General features: G+C 40.5%; 1 protein-coding gene across 1 annotated transcript in view; it reads right to left on the bottom strand.

Moving 5' to 3' along the window:
- Positions 1-1,934: 1,934 nt before the first annotated feature.
- Positions 1,935-16,829, bottom strand: part of SAMD5 (sterile alpha motif domain containing 5) — a 45,606-nt gene continuing 30,711 nt past the window's right edge. Inside the window, exon 2 of the mRNA XM_004673923.2 lies at positions 1,935-2,007. Coding sequence (XP_004673980.1) covers positions 1,945-2,007 — 63 coding nt within the window. The 3' untranslated portion in view covers positions 1,935-1,944. The remainder of the gene's footprint in view (positions 2,008-16,829) is intronic.

The raw sequence follows: 16,829 nt of genomic DNA, 5'->3' as shown, positions 1-16,829 counted from the left end.
GCTGACACAAAGACTTAAATCTGTCAAGATAATTGAAGTTAGACATTAAACATACGGAAAATAAAATGTGAAATGACCAAAGATTCCCCTTTTTGGTTTCAGTGAACTGCATGATAGTACACAAAGTGGAAAATAATAGATTTTTCAGAAAGTGGGGTTTTCTAGGAACTGTTCAACAAATGCATGTAAGTGTTCATCTGTGAAATAAATCTTCTACAAATGTTGTACCTGGAAATGATTCCCAAAAAGGAAACCAGTTATGACGACAATAAATTATATCTGTCATCTATACAGGTCCCCTCACTCCTTAGACAAAAAAAAAAAATTTAGCTTGGAAGTTTTAGAGACTCTAATTAACTTTTAAAAAATAATGAACGGCTGATTGGAGTATAATCCTTATGAAATTATGAGCTATACATACTGTAAAGGGTAACTTAAAGATTTTTCAGAACTTTATTTCCTTACACATTTATATTTAAGACTGAGATATTTAAGACCCCTCTTATCTAATCTCTAGAAGTATTTAAGTATGTAACCTTAGATATTTTAGAGCAGATGATATCTGCCTTAGAGACACAGTCCCAGGAACCAGTATGCCCAGGAAGAAATTAAAGTGATGCCTTCTCTAGAGTTTCCATAACTCCAGAGAGCATCACCACTGTGTGCTGACACATCTTATTTCTACACAAGCACACTTAAGATTCTGCAGTATTTCTCGGGCGCTCTCAGAAGTTTCTGGCTCCAGGACCTTATTGCATTTCTACAACTTTTCAGTCATCTTTCAACTGAAGTTTTGGTCCTGTCAACATAAGTGCATATCCTCTTCTTTTTAATTTTATTTATTTTTACATCATTCTGCATTTTTATACAATGTAGGCTTTATCATCTCGGGTGTAGTCTCCCACCACCAATTCAGCCACGGACCATCCCCATAGTCCTCAGTGTTCTCCCCACCCAACATCAGGACATGCTCTAAGCAGAAAATAAAACCACCAAATCCAAAGGCAAGGAGAATTGGAATGAGAAGCATTCCAGATTCATCCTAATCTCCTCACTCCCCCTCATTGTATCCTTTACTTTTTGACTGTGGCTATTCAGGATATCAGTGTCCACTGCTCACTCCCTATCCTGAAAGGCCTGAAGTCAGAAACCAAGGAGTAAAATAAGCAGAGAAGGCCCTGCATGGGTCAGGCAGAGCCCCGACAAGGGTAACTATCTCTGTCACTGGCTCTTGCTCCATATATGTCAAAGCCAGACACTCTTAGTGGTCCTAACCCTAAATTCTAACTAGAGTAAATTTAGAAATAGAAACATCTGTCTTCCTTTAGCAACTGTCCCTCTTCCCTCAGTTTTACAATTCACCTATACATGAAATAACTATGAAACACCTTAAAATAAGAATTCCCACACCAGTCTATCCTATATAGAATGACATAAAATATCTCAACCTATCCAAGCATGGTTCTATTCTATATGAAGTGAAAGAATGTATGTTAAAATAGAATATTAAAGCTACTATTCTTAAAGGTTAATTTGGAAATAATGTAATTCCTAGTGAATGCCAGAAAACTGGTTTTCTTGTCTTGTCCACTTAAAAGCAGTTAGACCCATGTGCTTTTCATCTCATTCATTTTCATTGAGAACTCATAGACTGGAGGGAATAATGCCAAAATAGGTACAAAACTGTATCTCATAACAACGTGTCTTCTAAAAGTGAAATCGATACTTTATGTGTGATATTTCACTGCCTGGCGTCTAGCTGTTTTATGTCAGTTACCCAATTTTCTAAGTTGATTAATCCAGAATTTTTCCAAGCAAAAGTTTAAGCTGATGAGTATTTCCAGGGTCACCATCCATTTCCCTTTTTGAAAGAAGGTCCTAAATATGCCCTTTTCCAGTCTTCAGGCACCTCATCAGTCCTCGACGAGGTCTCAAAAATGATATCTAGCGGTTCTGTGATGACTTCGGCCAATTCATTAAGTACTCTAGGATGCCAGCCATTGGGACCTGTGGATTTGAACATATCTGGGTTATTTAAATTCTCCTTTATCCATTCTCCCCCTAGTCCATCATGGTTTCCTGCTCCTCTTTTTAAGTCATACTTTATTCCTTTCTGGTTACCACATCAGCTTTGAAAATTAAGTTTAAGTCCCTGCTTTTTATTCATCAATTTTCTCTTTGCAGCTAATAAATGGCATATATATTTTATTCTTCTCTAATTACAATTTCTGTTTCTAAAAATAAAATGTATTTTCCCTTTTATATGTCTTCTAAGAAACAGAACATTTTTGAAAAAGTGAAATAGAAGCGTATCTTCTAAGAGTTTGCCTATCTTAAAAGACATTCCGTCCTACACTTTAACAGCCTTCATAATATAGTAACAGATCTTCTTAAGGCTACTGAGCTCAGAGGGTACACACTTACTTAACCTGTATCTGCAAGTGCTCATTACAAATGCAAAGGTCAAAAGGTTCGCAGCCATCTTTAATCATAATCATTGGTAAGCATCAACAATAACTACACCCTGCAGGTATTAAAAAAGCACAGAGCTCCTGAGCTGGAAAGAGATTCATAAAGATTTCTTCCAGAGCAGTCACCCAATAGGATTTTTTGTGATGGGGTACCTGCCTCAGTATTCTGGGGTCCCCATTACTTGAATTATCTCCTAGCCCTGATGGCTGTGGACCGTTTTAACCCTTTCATCGCTGCAATGATTACTCTGAAACTGAAAGACAGCAACAGTTTGCTGCCCATCTGTCACGGCCAAACTTGTGTGTGAGACTCCCTTGACAGGTCGCTTGACAAAGGAGAGGCAGGAAAGAAAAAAGGAGAGGAGATGCAGAGGAAGCAGGCAGCCATCTGAGTCCTCTCCAGGATTTTAGGCATGACAGGCAAGCTGCGGCTTGGATTCAACTATTTACTTAATGATGCTGTTTACATTGGAAAAGGTTGACTCCACTTTGCTTTCTTTTATTCTGTTTTTCTGGCCTATAGATCTCCAAGTCTATTATTAGTTTTATCTCTTACCCCAAAATAAAAAAAAAAAAAAATCATGCTGCCAACATCATTAAAAGCCTCTTTTAATAAATGATTCTGCACATTTCTCTAGGGTACAACAATTTGTTTTAGCACATGCCATTTTCACCCCTGCTCAAATAGCCACCTGCTGATGGCAATATGTTAACTAATATGTCATTATTAATTAGTTTGGGTAATAGCATCTTGCAATTGTATCTAAGTGGATAGAATGTATGTCTGGCCATGCCCAGGAAGTTGCTTTCTATGGCGAATCAAGCTATTTTTAGGCCCTTCCCCCCGCCACCCCGTAATACTAAGTGATAACTTAACACTAATTAGTATATTCAAATAGTCACTCAAAGAAACCCATAACCAAGCCAGTGGCTTTCTTCAATTCAGGGTCCTATCATACCCTGTGAAATAGCAATGTTCAATTTATCTTGATAAACTAAGGTATGTGGAAGGGAATGAGGGAAATCTCTTTAGAGGAGGGAAGTCATTTTAATATTAAAAAGGAAAAACTGGTCCCTCCCTGGTGGTGCAGTGGGTTAAAGCACAGCACTAAGAAGCTAAAGCCACTTCCGCATGAGTTTGATCCCCGCCTCAGAGGTGACCACATGTCATGGCAGACCTCTCCTGACCAGCCCACTGCTCCCTTCAGCAGTGTACTTCATTGATTGTACTTCACTGTTCTGCTTCCCACTCTATCTCTGGTGAATCCTCTCACCGCCCCTGCACCTCTGGCCTGAACCCCAGTTCTGTATGCATAAATAAACAAATCTTAAAAAAAAAAAAAAGGAAATCTGTTGGGTACTTAGTGCTCTGATATGTGAGTGAATGAAAAAGAAAGATAAAAATCATATTTACTGTACAATACAAGAGAACTAGCTATTTCCATCAGAAAACCCAGAAAGAGCCGCAGTGACAGTGATAGAAGGAACTAAGGTGGCCAGATGACAATGGCTAGGGAAGACCACATGTAGAAGGCATCTGAGGACAGTCTAATGGATAGGAAGATTCTCTGATGCCTGCCTGAGTCAGGATGATGGCTCTACCTACCACTCAAGGTCCTTTAATTCTAGGAAAACATAAAAGTCAAGTCAGAGCAAGCACTCGGCCCTTTCTGATGAAACTCCTATTTTTAAAAGATTCATTTTATTTATCTATATATACAAGAGCTGGGGTGTAGGCCAGAGGTGGGAGGTGGTGGTAAAAGGACTCATCAGAGACAGAGGGGGAACAGAACAGGCAGATCTGAAACACACTGCTGAGGGAGCAGCGTGCAGACTGGAAAGGTCTGCTGCGCTATGGGGGTCACCTCCATGCCCTGGGATTGAACATGTGCTGCTGTGGCTGCAGAGAGCTTCATAGTGCTGAGACTTAATTGCCTGACGCCATCAGGGAAGCCCCCAGATGAAACTCTTGTAAAGATGTGAACCCCAACGTCATTCTCAAATCTGGCATCAATCTAACAGCCTCAGAAACCTCTCATGTCTGGGGTCCAAACCAAAAACAATCTCACTCATGAAACAAGCCCAGCCTTGCTATGTGCTGCTTCTCATTCTTTGAGGGCGAGGAGAGGGACAGACAAACAGGATTTCCGCAGTTGGGTCCTGAAGAGTTCCAAGTGTGTGTGAGCAGGCACAGCACAGAGTAATTAGCTGGGCACATGATCGCTCAGAAATTTCCCTGTTACCGCGCTCCTCTGGGGGTGGGGGACATCCCTGCTCCTGCTCCATGCCACTCTTTCAGGGGGAGAGAAAGGAACACATATTTAAACTCTGCCCACCTTTAAGGAGCTAACTGCTGAAAATAACTGTGTGCGCACAAGCCCGCCAGTCTCAACTCATTTCACAGAACAGCTGCCCCCACCACACGTTTTTCCTATTTCACTTTCTCCTGAAATTATCTGGCGTGCGCTCACAAAGAAAAGTGTTTTTCTTTCCTGCACCAAGGAAAACAATCATCTGTGCCTGTGTTGAGAAGTCTTCTTAGGCTCCCGGACTAGGCTGACTTAAAAAAAATCTTGAAAGAAATTGCCTCCAATCTGGTCTCTTCTCAAAATATATGAAAGCCAACTAAGGAACAGTAAGTAGCACATTCTATCTTGTGGTTTATTAATGCCACTGAAGCTGTGCTATTTTTAAAGCAGAATTTGTTTTAAAAAAAAAAGATGCCTTGATTTAATCTTAATGTACATTAGGGACCAAAAGAAGCCAAATTCCAGGACTAGCCATCGTACATGTCTATTTACATGCAGTTTAGAATCAGCACTGAACTCTTTTAGGAGTACACGCTTAGAAAAGCAAAAAACATGATCACTAGAAAAATCAACAAAAATCAGAACAGTGATTAATTTTAGTGATAGGGAGAGGGTTTAGGGAGGGGCAACTGAATTTCTGGGGTTTCTTGACCTGGGTAGTATTTGCACAGATGGATACTTTACATTAATTAAACTGCACATCAGTTTTCTGTACTTCCCAGTAAGGGTCATGTTGATAATAAAAGTTAAAAATGTGTGTGAATACAAATATATATATATATAAACAAAAAAGATGCTTACTGTGCCAGAATAAACTCTCCCCATTTCTAGGGAAACACCACTAAGGGGTTTGTATCCCCGCAGGCCCCGAACTTCCCTTGCCCAAGCTCTGAGGCCACGCTCCCATCAGAGTCCTTACGTCAGGGCCACACTAAACTAGTTCCTGGGTAGAACTCTGCCTTTCTTATTTGTTCCTGGCTATTGGGGGTGGAAATATCTCATTGCACAGATATTTGGCAATTCTCCTAATCTATTTTAGAATCCCAATCAATGAAATCGGGAGGGGCAAAAAAAAATAATGAATAAAGAAATTATTATCCTATGGTTAAAAATTAAGATTTATGAGATTAGTTTTTTTCTCAGTTGATTACTCTGATTTTTAACTGACTTCAAGTCTGTTGCTCTTTTTAGCTTGTGATTTTCCCCCTAATTAAAGGCAATCAGTTACATGCAGGCTACACCATTTGGAAGTCATTTCTCTATTGTGATATTACTCTTAAGGATGTAGCTCCATTGCAGCTGTAGACCCAACAGACATAAATTCTCCACATTTTGGTGGCTGGAATGAAAAACTGAGAACTGTGATCAGACATTACTAACCCATGCACTTGCCTGAGCATGGGGGAGGGATAACTGCACACAGGGGAACATTAAGAATGACAGGACAAAGGTGGCCTTCTCTCCTCCCGGGTGGCACAAGGGCACAAAATTAAACCTTGGGTAAGTGGCTGGTAATAGGACATGGATATTTTTTGCTCATGATATTCCTTATGACTCACATTAGGGTATGAAGAAAGATCAGGATTTACTTAGAGAGGGGTTTACTTAGATTTACTTAAATACAACCTTAATTTCTCACCAAGTAAATCCTCAGTGGGAAATTTCAGTCTAGGCAGGCAGGTGGGAGTACAGTTTCCTCTGCTCATACACTAGAGAAAAATAATCGCTACATGCTCACTCAACCTCCAGGCATTGTGACAGGCATCTCTCAGTTCCTCCAAAGGCCTCTGAGTGTCCCTCTCAGGTTCCCAGCCCCTAGGACAAGGCTGTCTCCCAGATCCCAGCTGACTGGAGGATGCAATAACATGTGGCACAGGTATCCTCCTTCTGAGAGAGGAGGCTTGCAAGGAAGATTTCCTAAGGAAACTACAGACTAGAAAAATGTTGGGTTTACTCCAGAATGACCCACATCATTTTTTTTCTTAAATATTTATTTATGTTTACAGAACTAGGGTACAAACCAGAGGTGTTGTGGTGGGTGAGAGGATTCACCAGAGACAGAGAGGGGAGCAGAACAGGCCAACTGACAAAGTACACTGCTGAGGGGAGCAGCGGGCAGGTCAGGAGAGGTCTGCTGTGCCATGTGGTTCAGTTCCCTGGCCAGGGATGGAACTCATGCTGCAGTGGCTTCAGAGAGCTTCATAATGCAGTGTTTTAATCCACTGTGCCACCAGGGAGAGCCCCATTTTTCTTTTTCTTTTTTTTTACTTTAAATACAAACATAAAAATGCTGGATAATCTATGTGGGCCGCTGATCGTCATTCATGGTGTATCCTTGGTAAGAACTGATTCACTGACTTATTCTGGAACAAATTCAAGGGCTTCCAAGGAACCAGCCTGCCCCTTCCTGCTGCCTCCCCGCCAGCCTGTACTCTGGACTCCACACGACACGTATCTACAGGCTTCATTCAGCAGATAGAAAGTAGACTGGAGAGGCTGGAAATTTCCTTATCTACTTATTATTCAGAAAAGTCTCAGGAGCAAATTCAAAGGCTAAAAGACAAAATTATCTTTGTTTATGCTCTCCTCCGGGCATTAACTGATTTTAGAGTTTTTCCAACTGAATAGTTACTTACATGGTACCATGGTACCATGGTACCATGTAAGTAACTATTTCTTAGAAACACTTTGTTATACTTAACACTGACTAGTCTGAAAATGCTAAACCCCCCCAGTTTTGAGAACAATCTACAGGGCGGAGGTCTGCCAGTGGCAGCAAATACCAGAAGACAGGACCACTGCCACCCAGTGTTAGAGCCTCTTCTTATCTCTACCAGGGAAAAAATGACCAGTTCAAGTGCTGGGGTTCCACCCTCGTTACCTAACCAGCTCCCAAGGCCTTACCACCAAATACCACACTAGGGACTGGGTTTTAATCTATGAATTTCAGAAGAACACAATCATTGAATGCAATCAATATCTTTCTCTAACCCCTTGTTGAAGAAGTTGAGCAAGTTTTCTTACTGAAATATCTTTCTCTAACCAGATATTGAACCCCTTGCTGGAGAACTTCATTCTCTCCCTCCCTCTGTCTCTCATCTACCTAGTCACAGCAAAATCATGTATTATTATCTGTTAAAGATCTTTGAAATTAATAAACTTGAATCTGCTAATTCACATTAAACACAGCATCAGTATAGTTGTCATTAACAATATTTTTATTGCATGTACTATGACATATTAGTCGCCCTCCCTGGCAACAGTAATATGGCTATTAATACCCAGATTCCTCTGGTCCAAACACTGTGCAAAGAACATATATTTACATATAATCTTATAATTTACATATAATCTTCATTTCTCACAACAGGCCAAGCTATATCATAAACATAACTTTGGGGTCAAAGTACCAATCAATAGCCGGGCGGGTTATATTCAACAGCAAAGTCTAACCTTGTAAAATTTCATCTGCCCTCCATGTCCTTTTTGGTCAGGAACCTGCTGCAGTTGAGCTACAAAATTCACATGCACCTGAAAACCCAGAATGTAATCTGTTTTTAGAAACTTGGCTTGTGTAGATGTAATTAGTAGAGGCTGTGACATGAAATCATCTGGATTTAGGGTGACCCCTTTGCCCATCACAGGTGCCTGGATAAGAAGACCCAGAAAAGAACTAGAGGAAGACAGGAGCCAAGATCACAGGGATGCAGCTACAAGCCAAGGAATGTCAGGCCCCACCAAAACCTTCCTTTCAGACTTCTGTGCTCCAGAACTGTAAGAAAAATAAACATCTGTGCTTTAAATCACTCCATTTGCAGTACTTTGTTACAATAGCTCCAGGGAACGGATATGGATTCCTTTCATAAAAAATACATGTTTCTCTAATGTTGTTAAGAATATTTTTAGCCACTTTTATTATTTTTAGCAGTACATGCATGTGATTTTAGGCAAAAGGTATTCTTTTTTTTTTTTTCAGAACACAGAATGTTGTTCATAGCCTTTAGATATCATATTTAGTGTCATCCATAATAGAGAGGGAAAAATTTTACTTTTCCCTATTAAATAAATGATGGAATCTTTATGTAAGAAAAATGATTATAAAAATACATGAAAATCTATATACTCTTTATTTGTGTGCTCCATGCATATTAAAATGAAGACTGAAATTTAACTATCAATTACAAAATGAAAAACAGAAAATTATCAGCATTTGGAATGATTGCTTTCCTTTTACTTAATGTCCAATGGCGTATTTATTATATGCTTGCATGTCTTGATTTGCTTTTAGTTGCTGTCACTATTTACAAACACATCCCTATCAATGACTCACAATATACTGGATATTTCTACTTCTGATAGGATAAGATGAAATATAATGGCCAATTTTTTTTTTATATTTGTTATAAAGAATGTTAAAGATAAGCATACTTAAGTTGTATAAAGTTTTCTTTTTCTTTCTTAATCCTGGAGTGTAACAAAGACCTCTGACTTCCTAACAACACCTTGATTCTCTAGGTTATGGGGAGGAGTGTTGGAGTTAACATCCCCCTTCTCACTGACCCCATCAGCCCCTTCAGGGATGCTTCTCCCAGACCAGTCCCGTCCTGCTGTGGTCATGTTGCTCCAGGAGCCAACACAGTCCCTACTATTGCTTAAACTGCTTTGATTTGTTTTCACTCCAACCTACAGACCTGAATTAGTTTTTTCACATCAGGTTTCCTGACACACCCTCGACATTCTCTCTTATTTTTCCCTCAGAAGATTCACTTCATTTATTAGTAGTATCCACTAATTTTGAACAGAATTTTGTTTTGACAGAATCATCCACTATGAAAATGCCTCATAGTTGCTTTGTCATCCTGACTTGCTTTATTGTACATAGTTTTCTCCAATTCCTTCAATGTTTCTCTACATGGCAAGCATTCATCTATCTTCATGGTTGAAAAGTATTCCATTGTGTGGATAAATGTACTCCTTGTTATTAATAAGGATGCAAAAAAAAACTTTGTAGAGCATATAATTTTTAGAGTCGATGCTCTCCTGTTCATTCGACAGATGCCCAAGAGTACAATCGATGGGTCACATGGCATTTGCTTTTTCATTTTTAAAAGATAAATCCAGACCATTTTCCATAGTAGCTGTACCAGTTCACATTCCCAACAGTGTAGCAACATTCCTCTTTCTCTGTGTCCTCAGTTTAATTTAAAGAGGAACTACTGAAATGGTTTTGTTGATCTATTAAAGATATGTAATACAGCAGTCACTATTCTTAACTTGAAAACCTTTTTGACTCTTCTTAGAGCTCAGAAACCTCCAGCTGGAAGACATTGCAATATTCTACCTTCATGGTTCTCAACATTTTGTTCCAGCCATTTACATTTTTAGAAAAAATTGAAGATTCCAAAGCGCTTATGTTTATATGGGCTAGAGCTATCAATATTTACTATATTTCAAATTATAACTGAGGAATGTTTAAAATATTCATTTGATTCACTTAAAAATAATGACGGCAAATGCATTTTGTGTTCACACAAATAATTTTAAAACTAATCATAATTTTAGGAAAAATAAACATAGTTTCTTCCTAACATTAACAAGAAGCATGGCACTACTTTGCATTTTTGCATATCTCTTAGATGCTTGCTTTGACAGGCTCCTGGCTTCTCTCCATGTAATTTGCTCTGTGGTAGTTTGTTTTCAGTTGAGGTATATGGACAAAATCTGGTCTCACATGTGGCACTGTGTAAATGGTCTAGTAGAGTATATTTTTATTTATTTTTTTCTTTATTGAGGTAACACCAGTTAATAACACCGTATATGATTTAAGGGAACAGGTGTGCACCCCCTCCCACAGGTATGTCACCTACCACCCCCACCATCAAAGCAACCATCACCCTTTACCCTAAGCCACGAGGTCCCTTCACACTTCATTTCCATCCCCAACTCTCTCCCATCAGGCAGCCTCAATTCTGCAGTCATAGTTTTAGGATTTGGTTTGGTTTCTCCCCCCCCCTTTTTTTTTCTTTCTGCTCTATATTTCATATATAAGCAAGATCCAGTACTTGTCTTTCTCTTTCTGATTTATTTCACTTAGTACCCTTCAAGGGGGAACATTTTAATAGCATTTTTTAGATAGATAGAATATAGATAACCCTTTGAGTACAAGGGCAAAACTTGACAATATATAGGTTCTTTAAGGTGACTGGCAATGTAAAAGCTGAACTTCCATCCATTAACTTCTCATGGTCTGTCCACTATATTAGAACTATTCACCTGTCTTCTATCACCCATAAGTGATTTGGTAACATCATGCACTGGACATTTGCAAAATATAGGGTTCCTGATTTATAAAGAGCTTCCAAAGGTTGTCAAATATCATCATTTCATATCAAAAAAGTAAAGGTGGTCAATACCATCACCCATCTCATCAAAAATGCCTTCACTAGGAAACTATCAAGCTCAATATGGCAAAATTCAAGTTTTCCAAAAAATTAACTGACTTGAACATTCAAATTTTATCAATAGCAACAAGTATTTCACTTTTTTTTTGAAAAATTAGGTTTGCCTTATTCATTTTCTAAGAAACTATTTCCCAAATATCCAAATACTCTAAACAACCATGGTACATCCCTCAAGATGGTCTGTCAAGTGAAAGTGATGTTCCCTGAACACCTAGTTCAGTTAGTGACTCAAACAGCACAGTGGTTTGCAAGGGGACAAGGTTCACACACACTTCATTTGCAGCAGACGTCTTCACGAGAAGCTGCCACTTTGTAATACAGATCGATTTTGAAATTACTTAAAAGTTGAGATTAATAAACATATTCATTTCTATGGCTTCATCCTTCATCAGGGATACTGCAAGGAAAGGGACTATTTTCTGGTGTGTGTGTGTGAAGAATACAATAAGCACTGGTCCAGTTCGGTGTTAGTGACTTGTCTGGCATTAAAGTGCCCGCATTTTTACCCACTGGTGCTTTTGTGCCACTTGTACAAATGTCCACATGGTGAATAGCATCGTAGTGTTGTTATGAAATAATCATTACCTTGCAGCTTTCCAACAGGGGACTTGCAGACCCCTCCCCCAACTTCTGTGGACCACATTTTGAGAACCACTGCTCTTTTATCATTTCTAGATGCAAGAATTAAGGTGGAGGCCACAAGTCTCTGATCAGCTCATCAAATATAATTCTTCCCTTTCAAATGATGCCTCCATTTTAATAATCACTCTGCCTTGACCCTTCTGCTCCCTAATCTGACTCAGTCCCAAGAAACTAGAAAGTCTGGCATGAAAACAAGCTGGCTGTCCTCCCAAGTGTGGTGAGGCTTGCAGTGATGGTGGGGCCAGGGACAGGGAGCACAGTTCCCCAGGGGACTGCCAGCCTGGACAAGAGAAAGCTTTTGAAGTGATCAGACAATCCTGCACACAGCCAGCCTGCTACATCAGTATAACCCAAGGCCCCTAGCACCCACTCCCACCTCCCTGAACTTTGAAGCGTGGCCTCCACTGGGCCTAGATCTCACCTGCCAAATTGGAAGGGGCAGGGAAGCAAGACAACTGTCATAATCCTCTAGCAATTCCTTGCAAAGCACATTTGCATGACTGCAGCTTGGCAGGCAGAGTGAAGGATTAGCTCAGGGGTCTGTGCTATTTACTACAGCTCTACCTCCTTGCTGGGTTTGGTAGGCACTTTCAAATGTCTCACAAAAGCCAAAGGCGCTGATGTCATCAGCTGGGTCTTAAGGACCAACTGCTAATTGCTTTAAAGGAACAGTACTTAATGTCATCTGAAAAATCCTCAGGATGTTGGTCTTGTCTAAATGAACTGGAAGACATGTAAATGGATTACCTGAAGCAGCAAAGAGAAATGAGTTCCACTGCATCAGCTCATCAAAGATAAAGACCTCCAAGTGGAGGTCTTTACCACACACACTTGCTGCTTTCTTTAAATGTATCTAGATAGATTCATCTGATCTAGATTAGTTGTGAAACTTCAATCTCGATCACATGCTTATGCTGGGCTGTTGCACGGAGGTCGAGTTCATATTTATCTTTTCCTTCACAATATCCAGTTCTACTTGAAAACATACTCCAAATTTTGATTACAGGTCACAGACTGAATGGGTCAAATAAGCCCTCCAAGTGAATGGCTTCTCAAACAGGTCTCGCAAAGGATGTGGGCCTCATGTAGGTAAATTTCATGGCTCAGCACTGGTAGAGTTTCCTTAGGAGAAAACAATTAATATTGCACAACTGGTATTTCCCATGACTGTTCCGAGATAAATAAGGGAATCTGTCCATGTGGGAACAGTTCGGGGTGGTGGGGGGACTTGTGAGCAAAGGGTTTTGTGGTCATAGTTGGAAACAGCTTAATGTGGTGTGCTCGGTGAGCCCAGGGTAGCTGTGTGTGTGCCTGTGTGGATGAGTGTGCGTGAGAGTATGTGTATGTGAAACTGTATGAGTATTTGTGTGTGGATGTGTATGTGCATATGAGTATGTGTGTGTGAGACTGCATGAGTATGTGTGTGTGTATGAGTATGTGTGTGTGTATGAGTGTGTGTGTGTGAGGTGTGTGAGTATGTGTATGTGAAACAATATGAGTATGTGTGAGACTATGAGTGTGTGTGCATGTGAGACTGTATGAGTGTGTGTGTGTGTGTACATTATTGAGTGTGTCTGTGAGAGTGTATGTCAGATGTATGAGTATTGTGTAATGACTGTGTGAGAGTAGGAATGCGATGTGTGCATGTGAGACTGTATGTCTGTGGAGGTGTGTGTGTGTGTGAGAGAGAGCAGGTGTGTAAGCATATATATGTCAGCCTGTGTGTGTGTGTGTGTGTGTGTGTCCGTGTATGAGTGTGATGTTGCAGGTCAGCAGGGATGAAGGCCATCTGGGGTAAATACCTCAAACCAAACCAGCCCATCCACTAGGCATTCCTCATAGCCCGGGCATCCCTTCCTGCCAGGAAACAGAGACCCCTATGGGGGCTGTGCAGGGCTAAAAGCCCATGCTCAGCCTCTGTGAGGAAACTCCAGGTATACCACTTCCTGACTGGGTGGCCTTGGGCTCATCTCCTAACCCAGCTACCTTGTGTTTCAGTTCCCATCCATAAATGCAACCAGCCCCGACCCCTACAAGGGTGTGAAAAGGATTTAATGAGCTAATATTTGTAAGACTGGTTCGAACAGTGTCAAGCACATTGTAAACCTATCCCGGTGTCTGCACGATTTTCTCAGCACCTGCCCTATAAAAGGTATGGATTTCTATTTTTTAGTTCAATCACCAAGTGATATAAACCCGCCCCTGAGGAGGCAGGTACTTAGGCACATCTTCAGAACAAAAACATAATGGATGTGCGGCAACATTATTAAGTTAGCCATCCACAAATGTTATTAGAATAAATCATGAATAATGTGTATGCTTTAAGCACTGTCTAGCCATTAACTTTTAAAATTTTCATTTAGCTTTGTGAAGCATGCCCTATAGAACATAACTATCGTAGTAGTAGTCGTTCTCAGCTTGTTCAAGCATAAAGACCTCTTTAATTGCTTTAAAAGCAGAGACTGACCCCTCCCACCACCACAGCAACCACAGGGCATGTACATGTGTGACTAAAAAAAAGTAAGTTGTTATCTTCCTCCTACCTCCCTATTATCTTTTGAGTAAATCGTTGCTTTTAAAGGGACCAAATTTTTAAGAAAACCTTCAAACAAAATTATATAAAATATAATATTTTTCCTGAGACCCACTGACAAACATTTGGTCAGGATTCTAAGGGTCTTGTTTGAATTCTTCAAGAGTCTGTATTCTTCAGAGTAGGAACCACCTGCCCAAAAGAACAGAATCATTAGAAGCTACAGCTGGATCCTTAAAGAAATTTGAATAACACCAAGTTAATCCAATAAAAGTGAAGTCCCAGAATCCTGAGTTCAATATCGGTGGGGGTGAGGGGGGGAGGGGGAGTGGGGGTGGTTCTGCATCCTTGCATTGCTGGGCATATGGTAAGACGTCAGAGCAGTATTCCAAGAAGCTAAAGTTAACAATATTTTTACTGTCTTAAATGAGTATAGCATGCGTTCCCTCCACACAGTCTCCTGCTGCTGGACCTTACAAATTTTCACTGCCTTCTTCAGGAATCAGACCCAAGAGACAAAGATGTTCAACAGAAACAGATAACCCAATATAGTTTTTGCAGGAACCATGTGTCATTCCAGAGATAATCAAAAGGACCCAAATTTCCTGGAACTGATACAAATCCATGGAAATATCCCCAAGCAAAAACACAGAAGCTCAACTGGCGGGTTTTCAGAAGATTCAAAAGCAGGCTAACAAGGCATTTTGTAAACCCCCCTTCCTTCTGTGGTTAAGAATTTCCCCTGTAGGATACAGGATGCAATTCCAAGCACTGGCTTTTGTTTATCAGATAAAACATTACTTAAAGTGAATAGCTCCATCCATGAAATCACATCTAGGAGCAAGTTCTTCCATTCTTCTGTGCTTCTCATTTCCTTTGAGACCAATTGTAGAATAACCTTTCCCATTACTGCATTTTACTATCACTTCAAAGAGGAGATATTTTTATTTTAGGACATAAAGTGCAAAATCATGTATTTAACACTACATTATATTCACAGATCATGCAAGTTAAATAAAGACACCTTGCTGATTTCTTAATATAGATTCAGCTAAGATAAGTTATGCATCTGCCACCTTAACATTCAGATTGGGGGGAAAAAAGCCTTAGTTAAAAATCACACTTGCATTGTAAGTGCTTAGAATTTCATGGTTCATTTAAGAGCATCACAATCAAGAATTTAATTATGTCAAAAAAGAATGGTGTCTTCTTAGCAGCAAGGCTTACATCCTCCACCATCCCCACCCCTCCAAAGTGGATCATTTTCCTTAACCTCTATGGACTTGTTTCCTGACCTATGAAATAAAGAGTTCGGTTAGATGATTTAAAGATACCCTCTGGATCTATCACACTGTGATTTTAAGATTTCTAGGGAATAGACTGACGAGGAGGCAGCATAAGCAGAGCCAAGACACCCTGGGAACTCGGCCAATTCAATTTCTTACACAAGGCGGTATTTCTCATGATGTCAAACATCCCACAGTGCGCTCCGCAGACTGGCAACTCAGGGTTGAAGGGCAGCAAAGAACAAGTTATCCCCAAACCTCAACTGCATTCAAACACTGACACATTTGCCTAACAACAGGCATTCCTTCCACTAAGCTGTGAATCTCAAAAAACATGGATTCTTCCCAAACAAGCTCTAGGGGAGGGACTGAGAACCTACGTGTGTGGCAGAGGGATGATCTTATTTTTGAATCAGCAAATCCAACCCTAACCATAACCTCCAGGCTACGTGGAGCAGTAAAGAGCTTACATGCTACAAATGTATGGTATACTCCTTCACCCCCCTGAGTTTCTCACATAATTCATAATTCATTCTGGACGTAGGTCCTGTTTTAATCAGTTGGGGTGAGACCTGTACCCCTGCAAACAAAGCCTGTGACAAAGACTTGTATACAGGCAGTTCATTAAGGAATGTGAGCCCAGAAAGTGGAAGGAAGGTCCAGGAAGAGTGAAACCCAGGAGGGAAAGGCGGCAAGGATGATTAGGGAGTCCCCATGGGTTGACGTTACTCAATTCTGCAAGACCTTCCAAAGAGCCTTAGGAAATGCATCTCAGGATCATGCATGCAATGAGAAAAACAGGGAAGTATTTATGTCCTTCGCCACCTATTACCTTTTTGTCTAGGTGTGCCCAGGGGTGTTAATTCCCTGCATTTCCTGTTCACAACGCCTGGGCACCTGTCAGCTTCCATAGGCATGCATGACAAAACCAGAGGAGACCCTGAGCCTAAAGCAAGCAGCACAGACCTAAGCCATGAGCTGTCATGCTGCCCCTGCCTGGACGCCTGTGCAGAGCTACTGACTTGGCGTGGGTTGGAAAAAGAGGATCTGAACTGCTGCCATGTATCAGGCCTGGGAATAAGTCAGGGTGGGTCAGTTACATTGCAATAACAAATGATTCCACCATT

Source organism: Condylura cristata, unplaced genomic scaffold (assembly GCF_000260355.1).
Source record: "Condylura cristata isolate star-nosed mole 26May11 unplaced genomic scaffold, ConCri1.0 scaffold00001, whole genome shotgun sequence".
NCBI classification, from domain to species: domain Eukaryota; kingdom Metazoa; phylum Chordata; class Mammalia; order Eulipotyphla; family Talpidae; genus Condylura; species Condylura cristata.
This window is presented reverse-complemented; position numbering and strand designations above follow the sequence as displayed.